The sequence below is a fragment of the Neomonachus schauinslandi genome, chromosome 9 (assembly GCF_002201575.2).
Source record: "Neomonachus schauinslandi chromosome 9, ASM220157v2, whole genome shotgun sequence".
In the NCBI taxonomy this organism is placed as follows: Eukaryota; Metazoa; Chordata; class Mammalia; order Carnivora; family Phocidae; genus Neomonachus; species Neomonachus schauinslandi.
The window spans coordinates 91,945,224-91,966,529 of record NC_058411.1 but is presented as its reverse complement, the minus strand read 5'-3'; the positions used below and the strand labels follow the sequence as shown (position 1 = coordinate 91,966,529).

At 41.5% G+C, this 21,306-nt stretch overlaps 1 protein-coding gene across 1 annotated transcript in view; it reads left to right on the top strand.

Annotated features, from left to right (window-relative positions):
- MYO5A (myosin VA) overlaps positions 1-21,306 on the top strand; it is a 201,593-nt gene that overhangs the window by 174,051 nt on the left and 6,236 nt on the right. Inside the window, exons 35-41 of the mRNA XM_044918191.1 lie at positions 7,761-7,907; positions 10,196-10,350; positions 12,331-12,420; positions 14,234-14,384; positions 16,949-17,231; positions 19,392-19,566; positions 21,072-21,152. Of these exons, the coding sequence (XP_044774126.1) occupies positions 7,761-7,907; positions 10,196-10,350; positions 12,331-12,420; positions 14,234-14,384; positions 16,949-17,231; positions 19,392-19,566; positions 21,072-21,152 (1,082 nt within the window). The remainder of the gene's footprint in view (positions 1-7,760; positions 7,908-10,195; positions 10,351-12,330; positions 12,421-14,233; positions 14,385-16,948; positions 17,232-19,391; positions 19,567-21,071; positions 21,153-21,306) is intronic.

Below are 21,306 nucleotides of genomic sequence, written 5' to 3'. Positions count from 1 at the left end.
TTTGTTCTTTGGGTGTTGAGCTTGATAAGTTCTTTATAGATTTTGGATACTAGCCCTTTATCTGATATGTCATTTGCCAATATCTTCTCCCATTCTGTCAGTTGTCTTTTGGTTTTGTTGACTGTTTCCTTTCCTGTGCAAAAGCTTTTTATCTTGATGAAGTCCCAATAGTTCATTTTTGCCCTTGCTTCCCTTGCCTTTGGTGATGTTTCTAGAAAGAAGTTCCTGCGGCTGAGGTCGAAGAGGTGGCTGCCTGTGTTCTCCTTTAGGATTTTGATGGATTCCTGTCTCACATTGAGGTCTTTCAACCATTTGGAGTCTATTTTTGTGTGTGGTGTAAGGAAATGGTCCAGTTTCATTTTTCTGCATGTGTCTCTCCAGTTTTCCCAACACCATTTGTTGAAGAGACTGTCTTTTTTCCATTGGACATTCTTTCCTGCTTTGTCGAAGATTAGTTGACCTTAGCATTGAGGGTCCATTTCTGGGCTCTCTATTCTGTTCCATTGATCTATGTGCCTGTTTTTGTACCAGTACCATACTGTCTTGATGATGACAGCTTTGTAATAGAGCTTAAACTCTGGAATTGTGATGCCACCAGCTTTGCTTTTCTTTTTCAACATTCTTCTGGCTATTCAGGGTCTTTTCTGGTTCCATACAAATTTTAGGATTATTTGTTCCATTTCTTTGAAAAAAGTGGATGGTATTTTGATAGGAATTGCATTGAATGTGTAGATTGCTCTAGGTAGCATTGACATCTTCACAATATTTGTTCTTCCAATCCATGAGCATGGAACGTTTTTCCATTTCTTTGTGTCTTCCTCAATTACTTTCATGAGTATTTTATAGTTTTCTGAGTACAGATCCTTTGCCTCTTTGGTTAGATTTATTCCTAGATATCTTATGGTTTTGGGTGCAATTGTAAATGGGATCAGCTCCTTAATTTCTCTTTCTTCTGTGTTGTTGTTGGTGTATAGGAATGCCACTGCTTTCTGTGCATTGATTTTATATCCTGCCACTTTACTGAATTCCTGTATGAGTTCTAGCAGTTTTGGGGTGGAGTCTTTTGGGTTTTCCACATAAAGTATCATATCATCTGCAAAGAGTGTGAGTTTGACTACTTCTTTGCCGATTCTGATGCCTTTTATTTCTTTTTGTTGTCTGATTGCTGTGGCTAGGATTTCTAATGCTATGTTGAATAGCAGTGGTGATAGTGGACATCCCTGCCGTGTTCCTGACCTTAGGGGGAAAGCTCTCAGTTTTTCCCCATTGAGAATGATATTCGCTGTGAGTTTTTCATAGATGGCTTTTATGATATTGAGGTATGTACCCTCTATGCCTATACTCTGAAGAGTTTTGATCAAGAAAGGATGCTGTACTTTGTCAAATGCTTTTTCTGCATCTATTGAGAGGATCATAAGGTTCTTGTTCTTTCTTTTATTAATATATTGTATCACATTGATTAATTTGCAGTTGTTGAACCAACCTTGCAGCCCAGGGATATATCCTACTTGGTCATGGTGAAGAATTCTTTTAATGTACTGTTGGATCCTATTGGCTAATATTTTGGTGAGAATTTTTGCATCCATGTTCATCAGGGATATTGGTCTGTAATTCTCCTTTTTGATGGGGTCTTTCTCTGGGTCAGGGTAATGGTGGCCTCATAAAACGAATTTGGAAGTTTTCCTTCCATTTCTATTTTTTGGAACAGTTTCAGAAGAATAGGTATTAATTCTTCTTTAAATGTTTGGTAGAATTCCCCTGGGAAGCCATCTGGCCCTGGGCTTGTGTTTGTTGGGAGATTTTTGATCACTGCTTCAATTTCCTTAGTGGTTGTAGGTCTGTTCAGGTTTTCTATTTCTTCCTGGTTCAGTTTTGGTAGTTGATACATCTCTAGGAATGCATCCATTTCTTCCAGATTATCTAATTTGCTGGCATATAGTTGCTCAGAATATGTTCTTATAATTGTTTGTATTTCTTTGGTGTTGGTTGTGATCTCTCCTCTTTCATTCATGATTTTATTTATTTGGGTCATTTCTCTTTTCTTTTTGATAAGTCTGGCCAGGGGTTTATCAATCTTGTTAATTCTTTCAAAGAACCAGCTCCTAGTTTCGTTGATCTGTTCTGTTGTTCTTTTGGTTTCTATTTCATTGATTTCTGCTCTGATCTTTATTATTTCCTTCTCCTGCTGGATTTAGGCTTTATTTGCTGTTCTTTCTCCAACTCCTTTAGGTGTAGGGTTAGGTTGTGTATTTGAGACCTTTCTTGTTTCTTGAGAAAGGTTTGTATTGCTGTATACTTTCCTCTTAAGACTGCCTTTGCTGCATCCCAAAGATTTTGAACAGTTGTGTTTTCATTTTCATTTGTTTCCATGAATTTTTAAAATTCTTCTTTAACTTCGTGGTTGACCCATTCATTCTTTAGCAGGATGCTCTTTAGCCTCCATGTATTTGAGTTCTTTCCAACTTTCCTCTTGTGATTGAGTTCTAGTTTCAAAGCATTGTGGTCTGAAAATAGGCAGGGAATGATCCCAGTCTTTTGGTACTGGTTGAGACCTGATTTGTGACCTAGGATGTGATCTATTCTGGAGAATGTTCCATGGGCACTAGAGAAGAATGTGTATTCTGTTGCTTTGGGATGGAATGTTCTGAATATATCTGTGAAGTCCATTTGGTCCAGTGTGTCATTTATTTATTTATTTATTTTTAAAATTTTATTTATTTATTTGACAGAGAAAGACACAGCGAGAGAGGGAACACAAGCAGGGAGAGTGGGAGAGGGAGAAGCAGGCCTCGTGCGGAGCAGGGAGCCCTATGTGGGCTCGATCCCAGAACCCTGGGATCATGTCCCGAGCCAAAGGCAGACGCCTAACCAACTGAGCCACCCAGTGCCCCACTATTATTGTGTTGTTGTTGATGTGTTTCTTTGCTTTTGTTATTAATTGGCTTATATAATTGGCTGCTCCGATGTTAGGGGCATAGATATTTACAATTGTTAGATCTTCTTGTTGGATAGACCCTTTAAGTATGATATAGTGTCCTTCCTCATCTCTTATTATAGTCTGGTTTAAAATCTCATTTGTCAGGGTGCCTGGGTGGCTCAGTCGTTAAGTGTCTGTCTTCAGCTCAGGTCATGATCACAGGGTCCTGGGATCGAGCCCCACATCGGGCTCCCTGCTCCGCGGGAAGCCTGCTTCTCCCTTTCCCACGCCCCCTGCTTGTGTTCCCTCTCTCGCTGTCTCTCTCTCTGTCAAATAAATAAGTAAAAAATGTTTAAAAAAATAATAAAAATAAAATCTAATTTGTCTGATGTAAGGATTGCCACCTCAGCTTTCTTTTGGTGTCCATTAGCGTGGTAAATGGTTTTCTACCCCCTCACTTTCAATCTGGGGGTGTCTTTGGGTCTAAAATGAGTCTCTTGCAGGCAGCATATCGATGGGTCTAGTTTTTTTATCCAATCTGATACCCTGTGTCTTTTGATTGGGGCATTTAGCCCATTTACATTCAGGGTAGCTATTGAAAGATATGAATTTAGTGCCATTGTATTGCCTGTAAGGTGATTGTTACTGTATATTGTCTGTGTTCCTTTCTGGTCTATGTTACTTTTAGGCTCTCTCTTTGCTTAGAGGACCCCTTTCAATATTTCTTGTAGGGCTGGTTTCATGTTTGCAAATTCCTTTAGTTTTTGTTTGTCCTGGAAGCTTTTTATCTCTCCTTCTATTTTCAATGACAGCCTAGCTGGATAGAGTATTCTTGGCTGCATATTTTTCTCATTTAGTGCTCTGAATATATCCTGCCAGTCCTTTCTGGCCTGCCAGGTCTCTGTGGATAGGTCTGCTGCCAGTCTAATGTTTCTACCATTGTAGGTTACAGATCTCTTCTCCCGAGCTGCTTTCAGGATTTTCTCTTTGTCTCTGAGACTTGTAAGTTTTACTATTAGATGTTGGGGTGTTGACTTATTTTTATTGAATTTGAGGGGGGTTCTCTGTGCCTCCTGGATTTTGATGCCTGTTTCCTTCCCCAAATTAGGGAAGTTCTCTGCTATAATTTGCTCCAATATACCTTCTGCCCCTCTCTCTCTTTCTTCTTCTTCTGGGATCCCAATTATTCTAATATTGTTTCGTCTTACGGTATCACTTATCTTTCGAATTCTGCCCTCATGATCCAGTAGTTGCTTATCTCTCTTTTTCTCAGCTTCTTTATCTTCCATCATTTGGTCTTCTATATCACTAATTCTTTCTTCTGCCTCATTTATCCTAGCAGTTAGAGCCTCCATTTTTGATTGCACCTCATTAATAGCCTTTTTGATTTCGACTTGGTTAGATTTTAGTTCTTTTATTTCTCAAGAAAGGGTTTCTCTAATATCTTCCATGCTTTTTCAAGCCTAACTAGTATCTTTAAAATCGTCATTCTGAACTCTAGTTCCAACATCTTATTAATGTCCCGTATTGATTAGGTCCCTGGCAGTTGGTACTGCCTCTTGTTCTTTTTTTTGAGGTGACTTTTTCCGTCTTGACATTTTATTTTAATTAGTAGATGGCTTGTTACATAAATCAAGGTCGTGTTGAGCTGACATCCATATTTTATCTATGAATTTTTGTAAAGACTCAAATCTCTGAGGGAATTCAAATGCAGAGAGAAAATTTTAATGAAAGTATGGCAAATTTTGTCTCTGACGTTTTTATACAAAACCAAAAATACCTTGGTTAGAGGTTTTGCAAAATGAAAGTGAAGCTTTCTTTTAAAACGTGAAATCTCCTAGTAAAAATATTTGCTATATTTCATAAATTCTGAGGTACTCAAATTTTTACATTTTAACATCTCAAATTAGGTTGCATCTTTCAAAAACTGCCAATGAACCCATTGCAGTTTAATTGGCAGTGTTTTCCTTCTTCAGTGTTATGTAAGATAACGGTAGATCTCATCATCAGTGGATGAAATCAGTAGGCTTGAAACATTCTCTTCCAGTTGGATAGAGTCCAAATACGGACCTTTATTGATGAACACGATATGTTGAATCTGTTTCCTCCCAGTTTCCCTCGGAATTGTTTCTGTGGCTCAGAGCCACTAGTACCATAGATGGCGGTTTTGTACTTCACAACCTGCAGGCGCCACCGTGGGCTGATTGTGAGACCCCCGGGCTATTGTGTTTAAACCAACTCCAGAAGTAATCCGTGTAAAACTAGATGGCCTAAATCTCCTGTCTCCTGTATAGAGACGTACATTTTACCATGCCCACGAAGCACTAGATGCCCACAGCCCTGACTTGTGCAGTCACAGTATGGTCCCTCTTTAGATACCAGAGTGTTGAAGGATGGTGGTGATTTTCTGTGCTGGTACACCCGGTGTGTGATGCCGCAGGCCTGAGGTGGACCGGGTGTCACTAGGCTGGCTCTCGGCCACATAAGCAGGAACACTGGCAGGTATTGGTGTTCTCCCTGATAACCTTGTCCTGTGGAACCAGCTTCCCAGAACTAAACCAGGAAATCGCCCAGAGTGACAAGAAGTACCACTGATGCTTTGGAGAATCAGCAACGTTAAACGTTCTCAAGCTTCTGATCTGCCTTGTGTTTGTTTGACAACAGATTCAACTCAATCTATCCCCGAATAGATTTCTTAACTGCCCCCTCCCTGCCGATGAAAGAATAAAAAATCCTGCTTATTAGCATATATTTCCACAAACACCATCATAACTCTGTGTTCCTTTCGTCCCCTTGCATTTCCCCTTTACTTCTCAATTTTGCAATGAAATGGGAGACCTCCTTCTTTCAATCCTTAGCATAACCCTTCCCTAGCACTTCCCACTAACAATAGTGATAGTTTTTAACATCTGAAAGGGTCATTAACCAGTGGTTGTACTTTAATGGTTACTTCATGGTAAGACTTCTAGCACCTGGGGTGCCTGGGTGGCTCAGTCGGTTAAGCAGGTGCCTTTGGCTCAGGTCATGATCCCAGGGTCCTGGGATCGAGCCCCGCATCGGGCTCCCTGCTCGGTGGGAAGCCTGCTTCTTCCTCTCCCACTCCCCCTGCTTGTGTTCCCTCTCTCGCTGTGTCTTTCTCTGTCAAATAAATAAATAAAATCTTAAAAAAAAAAAACAAAACTTCTAGCACTTGACTAAAAACAAACAAGCAAAAAAAAAATATTTAGGAAATCATATTAAATAGAAGTGTTTTATCTGCTCATGATTTCTTTGGGAATGAAAGGTAGCAGAAGAAACCTAGGTCTTTGCCTTATGAGGCCTTTGTGAAAAATGATATAGTTCATTTTGACTAGTGTGAAGAAATCCTATTCTTTTTTTTTTTTTTTGATATTTCAGGGTGTCTTTATTTTTTTTTATATATTTTTTAATGACAGCTTTACTGAGATATAATTCACATTCCATATAGTTCACCCTACATATACTATTTAATTGTTTTTAATATATTAATAAAGTTGTGGAAAATTATCACTACCATCAGTATGAGAACATTTTTATCATGGTGAACAGATTTTGGAGGTTCTTTTTTTTTTAAATTTAATTTTATTATGTTATGTATATACAATGGAATATTATGCAGCCATCAAAAAAATGAAATCTTGCCATTTGTAACGATGTGGATGGAACTAGAGGGTATTATGCTAAGCGAAATAAGTCAACCAGAGAAAGACATGTATCATATAATCTCACTGATGTGAGGAATTCTTAATCTCAGGAAACAAACTGAGGGTTGCTGGAGTGGTGGGGTTGGGAAGGATGGGGTGGCTGGGTGATAGACACTGGGGGGAGGTATATGCTATGTTGAGCGCTATGAATTGTTTAAGACTGATGATTCACAGACCTCTACCTCTGAAACAAATAATACATTATATGTTAAAAAAATAAAAAAGAAGATAGTAGGAAGGGAAAAATGAAGGGAGGGAAATCGGAGGGGGAGACGAACCATGAGAGACTATGGACTCTGAGAAACAAACTGAGGGTTCTAGAGGGGAGGGGGGTGGGAGGATGGGTTAGCCTGGTGATGGGTATTAAGGAGGGCACGTACTGAATGGAGCACTGGGTGTTATACGCAAACAAAGAATCATGGAACACTACATCAAAAACTAATGATGTAATGTATGGTGATTAACATAACAATAAAAAATTAAAAAAAACTAATGATGTAATGTATGGTGATTAACGTAAGAAATCCTATTCTACCAGCTATCTTGATGTGGTTTGAAATGATTGCAGTGATACATTTAATTAAAGTAAATGTTCTTTTTCTTTAATGACTGGATTCATAGAGCTAAATGTGAGGGGGAATCTCTGATACTCTTGCTGCCTCTTTATAGAATACTGTTTTTTTTTCCCCTTCTGTTACTTAAAGTCTAAATATCTTTAACCATTATGATGGTACTGATTAGTTAACCAAGAAGTTAAACCACTTATTTTGGGGACATTTAATCTTACTACAAAGTAAACTTTATTACCCCCCCCTCTCCCCCAAAAAAGTTCTTGAATCAAGTAAGGTTCATTGATGTTGATAATAGCCAAGCATTAGTGGCTGTTGGAGTGACATTACCATATAATTTTGCCATCTATCCACCTAATTTTAGCAGAAAAGAGTATTTAACCGACAGAGCCACCCAAGTGCCCCAGAAAAGAGTATTTAAAGAGGATATAATTAGGTGGCAAATATGGCAAGTTTCTGTTGTTATAAAATTCATTTAAAATTACTAGAATGTGGAACCCTTGTATCTTTTCTACCTGGAAAATAATTTTCTTCTTTTTATTTCTTATGAAGTGGGCCAGATGGAGAACATATCCCCAGGACAGATTATTGATGAACCCATCCGTCCAGTCAACATTCCAAGGAAAGAAAAGGATTTCCAAGGAATGCTGGAATACAAGAAGGAGGATGAACAGAAGCTTGTTAAGAACCTGATTCTGGGCAAGTATTTTCTGCATGGGATAGAAGGTCTTTCTGGTACATGTGTCAGTGGTGGGAAAGACTAGTCACTAATTTTTAGAATATTCAAGACTGGTTAATTGCGTCATCATCGCACACTGTGCATTATCCTGCTGTAGTAGCGTCCTGACCAGTCTTGCCTTATCAATCAAACTACAGGGAGGCTTGCCTAGGATCCACCAGGCCTTCTTAACTCTGGCTACAGATTAGAACATCTGGAGAAATACTGATGTGTGGTCCCCACCGTAGACTCATTACATAACAGTCTCTAGAGGGAAGAGCCTGGCCATGTCAAATACATTTTTTTTCAATCTTTCAGAGGATTCTGAAGTGTATCCACAGTTGAACACCACTGCTCTGGGCCAATTAACTTCCCGAGTTTCATTTTTTTCCTTGCTTCCTTTCACAACTAAATATGTCAAGAACAACACTTTGGTAATAGGGAAAAAACAAAAGAATTAAGGGAAGGATTCCAGCTGTGGAAGGAGAGGACTGGACAAATGAAATGGACATGGAAGAAGCATTTTAGAGAAGTGTAGGGTCAAGATGGGAAATAAGCCCATTGGTTCTGCAAGAAGACTGTTTAGGGAGGGTGGGAAATGAGTTGGGAATACACACAGCCTGAAAATTGTGAACTAAAAAAGGGAAAACCTCGGGGCTCCTGGGTGGCTCAGTTGGTTGGGCGACTGCCTTCAGCTCAGGTCATGATCCTGGAGTCCCTGGATCAAGTCCCGCATCGGGCTCCCTGCTTGGAGGGGAGTCTGCTTCTCCCTCTCCCACTCCCCGTTTGTGTTCCCTCTCTCGCTGTGTCTTTCTCTATCAAATAAATAAATAAAATCTTTAAAAAAAATAAAATAAAATAAAAAATAAAAAAGGGAAAACCTCTCTGTTTAGCCTTTGCATAGCATTCCTCCTGGCAGGTGTGGGCTGACAGCAATGTGATTGGCAGTTATACTTCATTTAATATTCTTGGGGTTCATGGCATTAAACCAAGTATTATATATAGGTGCAGAGGCACTTAAGTTTCACCATGATCTTCATTTAGCAAAAATGTTAAGAAGCCAGTGGTTTTTAAGAATAGAGTTAACAAAGATTCATCAATTCAATAAACATTTAGTGAGCTCCTACCAAATGCTAAACATTTTCTAGGTACTGGGTAATGAATAAAGTAATTCATGATCCCTATTCTCATAGATCTTACATTGGGGGGCTTGGGGAGAATAGAGAAAAAATATACATATAATGGGGTCAAAGGATAAAGAGTAAAGGCAAGTGTAGTGGTTTACATAAAGTTGTCAGGGAAGTTCTCTTTCATAGATCTTTGGACAGAGATCAAAGGAAGTAAGGAAGCAAATCATACTGATATCTGAGGAAAGAACATTTGAGGCAGAAAATAGTAAGTACATAGGCCCTGGGGTGGGAGCCTGCCTGACATGTTCAGCCAACAGCAAGGAGACTCATGCTGAGTTAAATTAGATGAATGTCTTCTTGCAATTAGGATGAGAGGGAGAAATGTTACTAGAGCACAGTGAGCTGGGAAAGGGGAACAGGGGCAGATCACACAGATCATAGTGAAGATTTTTGATTTTATAAATGACAGAAGAGAAGCTACTCTGAAGATTTTCAGAACAAGAGTGGCATTTGTGTATAGAATAACCTGGTCATTGTGTGAAAAAGGTACTACTGGGGAGCAGGGGATGAATCAGGAGACTAGTCTGGAAGCCATCACCACAGTCCAGGAGAAGATGATGGTGGCCTACTGTAGGGTAGCTAGTAGAGTAAGTAAGTTTCTGGATGTGTTTTATAGGTAGAGCCAACAGGATTTATCATTGGATTAGATGTGTAGTGTGAGAAAACAAAGGAGTCAAAGATATTGACAAAGCTTATAGCCTGAGAAGGCAGAATTCTGGAACAGCCTATTTACTGAGATGGGGACAACTCCTGGAAGGAGAGAATCATTGGTTTCATTCGGGATGGACTCAGTTTGACGTGCTTAAGCAGAGGTGTCAAGAAGACAGTTGATACATGAAACTGGAGTTCAAGTGAGAAGTCAGGGCAAGAGATATAAATTTGGGAGTTCTAAGATTCACAGGTCCCCACCCTTAACAGTTTCTCCACTTGATGAGCTATTAAAATATACTTTTTTAATGTGACCTCTTAACCCTGAATGATTGAATTCTTTCACGAGAACTGTGCTTTTATATCTCACAAAGCATTCCTCATGAAGATTTTCAATGTTATTAAGATAATTTTTCCTCACTTCCTTTCAGAACTGAAGCCACGTGGTGTGGCAGTCAATTTGATTCCAGGGTTACCAGCATATATCCTGTTCATGTGTGTTCGACATGCTGACTACCTGAATGATGATCAGAAAGTAAGGTCATTGCTAACATCAACAATTAACAGCATCAAAAAAGTATTAAAGGTCAGTTCATGTTCAACAAAATTCTCGTAGGGAACATAAATGATGACAGAACCTGCACCGAGGTCTTTTCCTTCCTTAGATCGGGGCTAAGTTGCAGATATGAACACTTTCCAGTCTTCACTGAAAACTCTCACTGTAGGAAACAGTCTTTCTTGTAACATGTCTGTATGCCTTCTTGTACAATGGGGCTCAGGTTGAACAGTAATCAAAATTAATTTGATATAATTGCATTAAATTGCAGAGTAAATTAAGTTTCTTCATAACAGAAATAGTCTGTTTTGAGATCTTACAAGTAAATTAAAAATATTTAGTGTGGTCCATATATATAGGGAATACGATGCTCTAGTTAAAAAGGTATTAAAGAAGTTCAGTACAACATGGCTTGTTCGTAAAGAAGATGTCTGATAAAACATTAAAATTTATCTTCCAACTTTTCTTCCTGTTATTCTCCAACTCACCCCATAATTTTCCTTGTTACCTGAAATGCCTGGTTCCATGTGAGAAGCAACACACATATACTAAGCAGAGAGGAAAGACTCGGAGAAGGCAGCAGAATTATGTAATAGAGCAGAAAGCCCTGCATAACTCAGTAATCACTGACTCACCTTGCATAATCCTCCTCTTGCCTCTCTAGAAAAACAATGAACGTTAACTCACGTGTTTCTGTGAGGTACTAAGAGAATGTGCTCCAAGTCCTTTGCTTTCTGATTATCTAACTGAAGTTGGATGAGAACATTTAGGATGGAGATAAGTGGATAGTAAACATGCACAGTGGACGCTCTCAAATCTAAGGTGTCTTTCATGCACTATTTTAATTGTGGTAAGATACACGAAACATAAAACTTACCACTTAACCATTTTTCAGTGCATAGTTCTGTGGCATTATTGTGGCATCATGTTCACATTGCTGTGCAGCCATTATTGCTGCCCACCTCCAGAACTTTTCCATCTTCCCCACCTGAAGCTCTGTCCTCATGAAACACACCCTCCCTGCAGCCCCTGGTAGTGAGCCTTTGCGAACACGGTTCTCTGTCCCTACAGGGCAGATATTGTATGGAGTTAGCTTTACAGGGGTTACTAAAGCATGGAGTTTCTGAAGATTCAACATTTAAAAATTGATGAATGTCTTCTGATATAACTCATTTCATTTTTGGTGTATTGATGCTGTAGTACATTTAGCCTGCAAGCTTTACTAACTTTTAAGTCAACGCCACAAAGACAGCAAAACCAAATCATGTTTTCTCCCTCTCATCCTAATTGCATCAAGACATTTATCTAATTTGACTAATTATTATACCAAATTGTTTAAAAATTAAAAAGGAGTGGGTACTAGCATACTGATGCCTTTTTTTTTTTTTTTGATGCCATTCAGAATTGATGTGAGTTTGTCTCCAGTCCCAGTTTTGAACTGAGGTGTATTTGCCTCGAGTCCCTGTTTAGATTTAGCAGCCGGTTGTTTGACAGGAGTCCCGGTCCTGATGTAGAGCCATTCAGTTTCCCTCTCTCCTCTTTTGCACAGGACTCCCTCCATCCCATTTCTGATTCTCTGCTCAGGAGTTGTATCTTATCATTGACCAGATTTGTCACCTAATCTGGGTTTTAGTGCTTCTTTGTCTGTGATTCCCTTTTGTGCTTTTAGTCCTTTCTGATCCCCTGAGTAATCCTGAGGGAAGTGAGTTGGGATAAGCTGTGGTTTGATGAATTTTTTTCTGCCAAAAGGGACTGCTAAGCTAACATCACCTGAATGACTGGGCATCCTTTTCTAACGGCAAGAAAATAGATGCCAAGCAAAGTAACAACCAACCAACAAACACAGGGTTGAAATTTTCTAGCAATGATGTAAGACTTTACAATTGCAATGTGATGTATTTTTGTAATTATAATGTAACTGAAAGAAGTGGGCCTTCTGGTGTCTTTTAGTGACTTTCAGGTTGCTATTTCCCTAAGGAAAAGTGATTTTAGCCTTTTTCTCTCTTTCAGAAAAGAGGTGATGATTTCGAAACCGTGTCCTTCTGGCTCTCTAACACATGCCGATTTTTGCACTGTTTGAAGCAGTACAGTGGCGAGGAGGTGAGGAAACCTTGATCACAAAACCAGCAGGACGTACTTTCTCTGTCCTCTTTAAGGAAAAGATTAAAAGCATGGAACATTTAACAGTTTAATTTAAAGATTTTATTTATTTGAGAGAAAGAGAAAGAGAGCAAGTGAGAGAGAGAGAGAGAGAGCACAAGCAGGGGCTAGGGGCAGAGGGAGAGGAAGAAGCAGACTTCCCGCTGAGCAGGGAGCCCGATGCGGGGCTCGATCCCAGGACCCTGGGATCATGACCTGAGCCGAACAGACGGTTAATGGACTGAGCCACCCATGCGCCCCCCATTTGTTAATTTAGAAACCTGAATTCAGAGGTGGGTTGGAAGCTCATGGCTTTGTTTGATGTTCATTGTTTATGAAACAGTGAATTGGAGAGCAACATAGTTTCTTCCCTCTGAGAGTTTGTGTTATGAGAAAGCATGGCAGAAATAAAACGGGCATTAGTTAATGAATTACTACAAGCCATGAAACCTCTTGTCAGTATGTGGAAGTGGGCTTTTCAGGGGACTGATACGAGAAATATTAAACTATTTAAAGAAATTCATCAATTCTGGCTTTCCATAATACATAAAAGGTGATCAGACTGAGGCATATCTCTTTAGATTGGCCCAAAAACCTATTCTGCTTTTATTTGCAGTGATAAATTCATAAGGTGTTTGATAGACTTCAAAACTATGTAATATGTTAATAATTATTCTTTATTAAGGTCTACTCAGTATGTATCAGACAGCACTTCCTATACACTCTGTTATTTAATTCTTACAGCATCTCTGTGAGGTAGGAATTACAACCCAGTTTTACAGATGAAAAACTGAAGTTTGGTGATGTTCATCAATTTGCCCAGGTCCTCTTAGTCAGAAGGAGCAGAGCTGGGGTTCTGGGGCTGCCCGCCTCTGCAGCCTGTGCCCCTGCCCATGGCTGTCCATGCCTTCCATTTTTTGCCTGGAGGGCAGGCAGAGAAGCTGACCAGTAGCATTTTCTGGGCACCCAGAGGCTAGGGCAGAGGACTGTCCTGGCAAATGTTGGAAAGCATAAAAATGAGTAAGGTGCAGTCCCTGAGAAGGTGGGACAGACAGACTAGAATTCCTCTGCAAGGCCATTAGCTGTCCTGTCAGTCCCCACTTCTAGACCGTGTTGTCAGGTAGTTTGTAGGGAGGCAGGTGCTTGGCTTTGGGTAGAATCCATCAAGTAGGCAATGTCTGACAAAAGTACCTGCCTATACAGTTGATTTTCCATTTTAACTAATACCACCAAAAAATTACATTCCAAGCTTGGATTGAAAATCATGTATGGTTACCATGAAATATGATAAAGGGAAATTTTTTATTTATTCACTGATCTCAGTAGAAATCGGTCTGTTTTAAAAAGATTATGTATGCCCTTCAGGTGCAGTATTTATAAATAGGACTATATTTAATAGAACTGAAGTTAAGAGATTAGAACTTGAGGTAATTTAGTGTCTGGCAGTAGATGTGCTACGTCATAAGTGAAAACGCTCGTTCCTTTTTTTTTTTTTTTCCAGATTAAGTTCCCCCATCTTGTTTCACTGACACGGCTATTGGAAGGGCTTAACTGCTAGCTAGCCAAGTTGAGATACTATTCAAAAGCTGATTAAGAAGTGGAAGGGGGTTACGATGGAAACAAACACACAGAGCATTTGAGAATGACTGGCATTCAGGAGTGGAACAGATGGAAACTCTTCAGAGGAAAGACAGCAGGGGAATCTGCTCAAACAAAGGAGTTAGGAGAGACATTTCATTTCCTGGGTGTCAGTAACTTTGCTTTCTGGTTCTAGGGCTTTATGAAACACAACACATCTCGCCAGAATGAACACTGCCTCACCAATTTTGACCTGGCTGAGTACCGGCAGGTGCTAAGTGACTTGGCTATTCAGATCTACCAGCAGCTCGTGCGGGTGTTAGAGAACATCCTGCAGCCAATGATCGGTAAGGCGAGGGCAGGGCTGACGTCGAAGCCTGTCTGCCTCATGTGCGCAGCGGCGACACTTGTTTGGAGGCATGTCTTGATACAAAGAACATAAAGTAGTAAGACTCAGTCTGAAATTAGCTGAGGAATCCCAGACCCCCAGCCATGGCTAATTGGGATACATCACAATCACTGCTTCCACATGATTGAAACTGCAGTATCTAGTGAATCTCCCCACTGGGTGATGCCTCTCCCTTGAGTTTGGGTTCTGCTTTATACCCAGCAATATACCTCATTCCTTGTCCAGTTTTCAAAAACACTTTAAACTTTGGTCTAGGAAACTGCTACACAGGGCCTCCTCACGGCCCACCTAAAACAAAGGAGGCTGGGGAGAGTTTGCCCTTTGCCTATTAGGTTGCAGTCAAAGGGCTGGGGCGGGGGTACCATAGCAACAAGAATAGGTCTCGGACACTCCATGGTGAGTTATACATCTCAAGGCCCCCATGGAGTTGTCAAAAGCAAGGAGTGGTTTCTCACTGGATAACTGACTGGGGTGTGCATGTGTGTGTTTCTATGTGTGTATTCAACTAGGTGTGTGAGTCTCGTACCTCTCTTTGTATTCGCGTACTCACTCTGGGCGTGTATTTATGTGCCGTACTACCTGTATATGGCTGTGTAGCACATATGAAGTAGGAACTAGGAGGCATATATAAACTGCAGGCTGCTAATTTTGAATGAATTGAATTAAATTTGTTTTAAGTTATCAAACTGTTATCTTCAGGCAAATTATTAGCAGCTTCTTTTTTTTTTCTTTTAAAGATTTTATTTATTTATCTGACAGAGAAATAGCGAGAGAGGGAACACAAGCAGGGGGAGTGGGAGAGGGAGAAGCAGGCTTCCCGCGGAGCAGGGAGCCCCACATGGGGCTCGATCCCAGGACCCTGGGATCATGACCTGAGCTGAAGGCAGACGCTTGACCGACTGAGCCACCCAGGTGTCCCTATCAGCAGCTTCTTAAGGCTACTCCCAGCTACCCTTTCTTTTCCCACCCATGTGTTTTCCACATTCCCACAACTTCTTCATTGCCCTTAGTATTCTGTCTTCCATCGAAAACCCACAGTTAGCCAACCAGAAACATAAAAGGCTGAGGAAGCCATGGGAGACAGCAGTGATTTTTCTCAGGGGATGACTTCAGGGGTCAGTTCTTCAGTTGTCCCCGAACAGGTGTGTATTCAAAGCAATGTAGGTCAGCTAGTAAGAGGTGACACAGATGCAGAGAAGATCATCTTCAGCCAATATATCTTCTACTTTTGCCTATTTTTATTGGCTAAACAGGAAGCTTACCCCTGAGATGTCCCACTTTAAACCACTGCCCCCATCTCCCAGTGATTTGATAAAACCGCCAATGTTTTGTGTCAGTGTGAGGTTCTGTGGAAGCTTCGGTTAGCACTGTGAGCTATAAAATGACTAAGAGATAAAAAAATGAATGAGGAGTGGCCCCTACTCTCAAGGGCCTGCCAGGCCAGGGGGTGGTCATCCCACAACCATCCTAGAGGAGGCATAAGCCGAACGCGGGGGGGGGGGGGGGGGGGGGGGGGGGGCGGGGAGTGCCCCAGATTTGGGAAGACTGAGTTCCGGGAGGCTGAGACTAACCCGAGGCCTCCCTGCTACTGTGGGAAGCTCAGGGCAAGGAAGGGCCCGGTTTTCCAGCCCCACACAGCCACCGCCTCCCAAGGCTTCTCCATACCACTGCCCAGTCTCCTGCTGTTCTTGCTACTTGGTTTGCCTGTGGGGCTCAGATGTCCCTGGAGAATCTCTTCTCCTTTCCCTAACTAGTGCATCTTTCTCAAAAACCCTCCCAAGATATCATAAGCGTGTGCTAGTACAAGGCGGCTGCTTTGTATTTTAGAAAATGCACCATTGAGATTTCTCAATTTCATGGTAAATTTTTGCATTTAAGAATTAGTCCTGGGGGGGGCGCCTGGGTGGCTCAGTTGGTTAAGCAACTGCCTTCGGCTCAGGTCATGATCCTGGAGTCCCTGGATCGAGTCCCACATCGGGCTCCCTGCTCAGCAGGGAGCCTGCTTCTCCCTCTGACCCTCCCCCCTCTCATGTGCTCTCTCTCTCTCTCTCATTCGCTCTGTCTCAAATAAATAAATAAAATCTTTAAAAAAAAAAAAAAAAAAAAAAGAATTAGTCCTGGGGCGCCTAGGTGGCTCAGTCGGTTAGGCGTCTGCCTTTGGCTCAGGTCATGATCCTAGAGTCCTGGGATCGAGCCCCGCATTGGGCTCCCTCCTCCGCGGGGAGCCTGCTTCTCCCTCTCCCACTCCCCCTGCTTGTGTTCCCTCTCTCGCTGTGTCTCTCTCTGTCAAATAAATAAATAAAACCTTAAAAAAAAAAAAGAATTATTTCTTCATTAGAGTTTAAAATCTGGAAGCCCTTTTTCGGAAAGTTCTTTTCCCCTCTCTTTTGATACTCAGATCACTTTCCTAAGTTGAATGCATGAGAGTACGTGTGTGCATGTGTGAGCAGGTGTGTATGCATGTGCAACAGGCGTCTTCTAATGCTTGAACTCCTCCTGCAGTCTCTGGCATGCTGGAGCACGAAACCATTCAGGGTGTTTCTGGCGTGAAGCCCACGGGGCTCAGAAAGCGAACCTCCAGCATCGCAGACGAGGGCACCTACACACTGGATTCCATCCTTCGGCAGCTCAACTCCTTCCACTCGGTCCTATGTCAGCACGGCATGGACCCTGAACTGATCAAGCAGGTGGTCAAGCAGATGTTCTACATCGTTGGGGCCGTCACCCTGAACAACCTCCTCCTGCGCAAGGACATGTGCTCCTGGAGTAAAGGCATGCAGATCAGGTGAGCAGAGAGCACCCGCGCCGTTGTCCGCTCCCGGGCCGACTGCTGGCTGCGGTGCAGGGGCCGATGGCTTGTTTGCGGTCAGGGTAGCTGATGTCTGCTGCCACCAGCCACCCAGCCGGGGAAGACCATGCATGGAGCTGTCTTCTCTTGCCTGGCTGGACCTCTCCACTTTCATGCGGTACTGCTCGGGACTGTGCCTTTCAACAGGTTCTCCCCTCCACCAGCTGGGAACCCTGCTTCCCCGGGACACTGATTTGTTGGAAGGAATGGAGAGATGATAAAAAACACTTCGAGTTGAGATAGCTGCTTCCTCACCTTTTGCGTGTGTTTTAATTGTCCCTAACAAAATACCGAATCTTTATCATGAAGATTTCTAATGTTTGCTTTCTCTTAGAAATTTATTTTGACAAAATGCCTTTTTGTACCATGGCAACAAGAACATGTCTAATAGATCTCTTACTAACCGGAAACATGCCCCGGTATCTTTTATGAAAATGTGCACTCAGTTTTTATGCCCAGCTGCTCCTCAGCATAACCCATTATCATAATAGAATTGATTTTTTTTTTGCAAATCATTTTTCTTTTTTTAAAAGATTTTATTTATTATTTGAGAGCAGGAGAGAAATAGCGAGAGATAGAGCATGAGCAGGGGGAGAGAGGGAGAAGCAGATTCCCCACTGAGCAGGGAGCCCAACTCAGGGCTTGATCCCAGGACCCTGGGATCATGACCTGAGTCAGAGGCAGGTGCTTAACCAACTGAGCCACCCAGGCACCCCAGCAAATCATTTATTTTAAAACAGAATATTCACCAAGAGAGGAAAAAAGAATCTCTCCTACATAAGTCTTTAGTTAATCTCAGGAAACCTTGGCATTCTTTTCAAATTTTCCATTCTGACACACATGCATTGTAGTTAACATTAAGAAGATAATCCTTTCATTCATGTAGTGGAATTTATTTCTCTTTAAGAGTTGTTTATGTATTTCTCTGTACATGTGAAGCACTGTTATAATATCAGACTATCTCCTACTTGCCTGACTGCAAAGTTAAGTTCTCATCATGTGTCCATTTAGCATTTTAGCATGAGAACCACTGTCGCCTGGTTGACCACTTCTTGAAACCTCAGCATCTGTGTAATTTCTTTCTTTTTTTTTTTTAATTTTATTTATTTATTTGAGAGAGAGAATGAGAGAGAGAGAGCACATGAGAGGGGGGAGGGTCAGAGGGAGAAGCAGACCCCCTGCTGAGCAAGGAGCCCGATATGGGACTCGATCCCGGGACTCCAGGATCATGACCTGAGCCGAAGGCAGTCGCTTAACCAACTGAGCCACCCAGGCGCCCCGCATCTGTGTAATTTCTACATCTCTCTCCACATTTGGGGTCATGTCTCTTCCAGTGCTCCCCCTCCCCCACTTACCTTCTCTCCTTCCATCCCTGGGCTTCCTCAGGCCACTACTCCATCACTCAGGCTCTTCCCTAAACAGGGCTGCCGCACAAGGTCTGTGTGGGGGCATCTTGTTTTTCGTGACTACCGTGGAGTCTGACTGAAGGAGGAAGGGGTACTTGAAGTTTATTTATTTATTTATTTATTTTTTTAAAGATTTTATTTATTTATTCATGAGAGACAGAGAGAGAGACAGAGGCAGAGGGAGAAGCAGGCTCCCCGCGGAGCAGGGAGCCCAATGCGGGACTCGATCCCAGGACCCTGGGATCATGACCTGAGCCGAAGACAGACGCTTAACCGACTGAGCCACCCAGGCGTCCCTACTTGAAGTTTATTGATTCTCTCCTCTGATGTTGTAAGACAAGCTAGGAAGCATTTTCTGGTCAGCTGTTTAATAAGGACACGGCCATGTTGGATGTTCTGTTTTGTCTTTCAGCAGGTTTTATTTCATAATTTTTGCTGTAATGGCTCTATTTCTACCTTCCATTGAAGTTAATTATATCATCCAGTCATTTACTCTTATATAATTATGATTATAAACCTCATGGCTATAATAAAATTTTAAGCACAGCTGGTAAAATTTAAGAAAATTGAACAGAAATACTGCCTGTCATTTTAACTGAGATTCCTGACAAAGCCATACATAAAAAACGAAGACATCTATGACAACATTCAGTAAATTTGCATTCTCTCCCTCTCTCTCTTTGTGGCAAAGGTACAATGTCAGTCAACTGGAAGAATGGCTGCGTGACAAGAATCTGATGACTAGCGGGGCTAAGGAAACCCTGGAACCTCTCATTCAGGCTGCTCAGCTCTTACAAGTGAAAAAGAAGACAGATGATGATGCAGAAGCTATCTGTTCCATGTGCAGTGCTCTGACTACTGCCCAGGTGAAGCGCTTCCCCCTGCTGAGAGACCCTGTAGCATTCAGCAAGGGTGACGCTTAGGGAAGTAAGGAGTCCCCCCCGGCCATTGCTCTTGTCTTTGAGCTGACTTCACGTGTGTCAGAGAAGACACGGATCTATACAGATAGAAGATCTGTATAGATCTTCTATACAGATAGAAGATCTGTATAGATCCGTGTCTTCTCTGACACACGTGAAGGAGAAAGGAGATTCTGCCTGAAAGTTTTACGTTTTGGTGGGAGTCACAGTCATCAGCAGTCCACATTCAATAAATCTTTATTGAGTGTTTACAGTGTTTTGCATAATGCCGTGGGCACCGAGTTACAACCAAGAACAAAACAACGTCCTTGCTTTCATGGGGTATACATTCTCTGCATTCTGTGCAGCCTGTATTCCAAAAAGTAATTTTCCATATTACTTGATAATTGAATGATATTAGACCTCTCTATTTTTAAGACAGATCATTCTTGTTCATTCATTTCAATAAATGACTCATGGGGCTCCTATCTCAAGGCACCATACCTGTTGCTGGGGGAGATACTTCAGAAAATAAGAAACAATCCTTCCCTAAAAGGGATTTTCCAGTTTAGTAGGCAAGGCAGATGTACCCAACTGATTCTACTATCTGAGGTTCAAGCAGATTCTATAGTAAGATGTGCCGAGGGGCGATAACTGTGCCGAGGAAGTGCCGAGGGGCGATAACTGTGTTCAAGGAAGGTCCCATTGAGCTGGGCATTAAATTTAAGGAAGTGAGAAGAGGGGAAGGGCGTTTGAGGACAGTGGCAACAACACGAGGCAAGGCATAAACATGCCCGTTTTTCTTTTGCCAGTTATTTCTGTGCTGACTCCTGGGCTTGCTTAATGTTCTTTACGTGTCTTGTAGTATAGACATCTCACCTAGATTATACATAGGATAGGTATAGAAAGCAGCTGGATGGAAACAAGGGTTACCATTAACAGTAGCCACTAGGGGGCGCCTGGGTGGCTCAGTTGGTTAAGCGACTGCCTTCGGCTCAGGTCATGATCCTGGAGTCCAGAGATGGGAGTCCCGCTTCGGGCTCCCTGCTCGGCAGGGAGTCTGCTTTTCCCTCTGACCCTCCTCCCTCTCATGCTCTCTGTCTCTCATTCTCTCTCAAATAAATAAATAAAATCTTAAAAAAAAAAAACAAAACAGTAGCCACTAGGGTAGACTGAGAGGATTGAGTGGGACACTTTTCCTTTTCATGTAGTGTTCTTTTGTGTAGTTTATTGTTTTTCCAAATTTGTATTACTTCTTAAATGTATAAATGTTACATTAATACATTCTTATTTTAAAAATTCACATAGTAAAGGTAAATATGCCTTCAGACCAGCTCTCTCTCCCCTTATCCCAACCCAGCCCTGAGTAGAATTACAGACTATATGCATGGATCCTTTTACTTTTCCAGATTATAAGCACCCAGTGTGTGTTTGATAATATGCTGAAAACTTTGATCATTTCATTCTCACAGATTGTCAAAGTGTTGAATTTGTATACTCCAGTTAATGAGTTTGAAGAAAGAGTCTCTGTATCATTTATTCGTACTATACAGGTAAGATCTCCCAGGCTTTCTTTTTCTTTGATTCACAAGCACTGTTTTTTTGAATGAAAATATTGCAGTTTATTGAGAAAAAATGTGTTTTATTGTTGTATTATCTCATTTTAACAGTGCATTAACTTTTTGATAACAGCTTATTAGAAAAAGG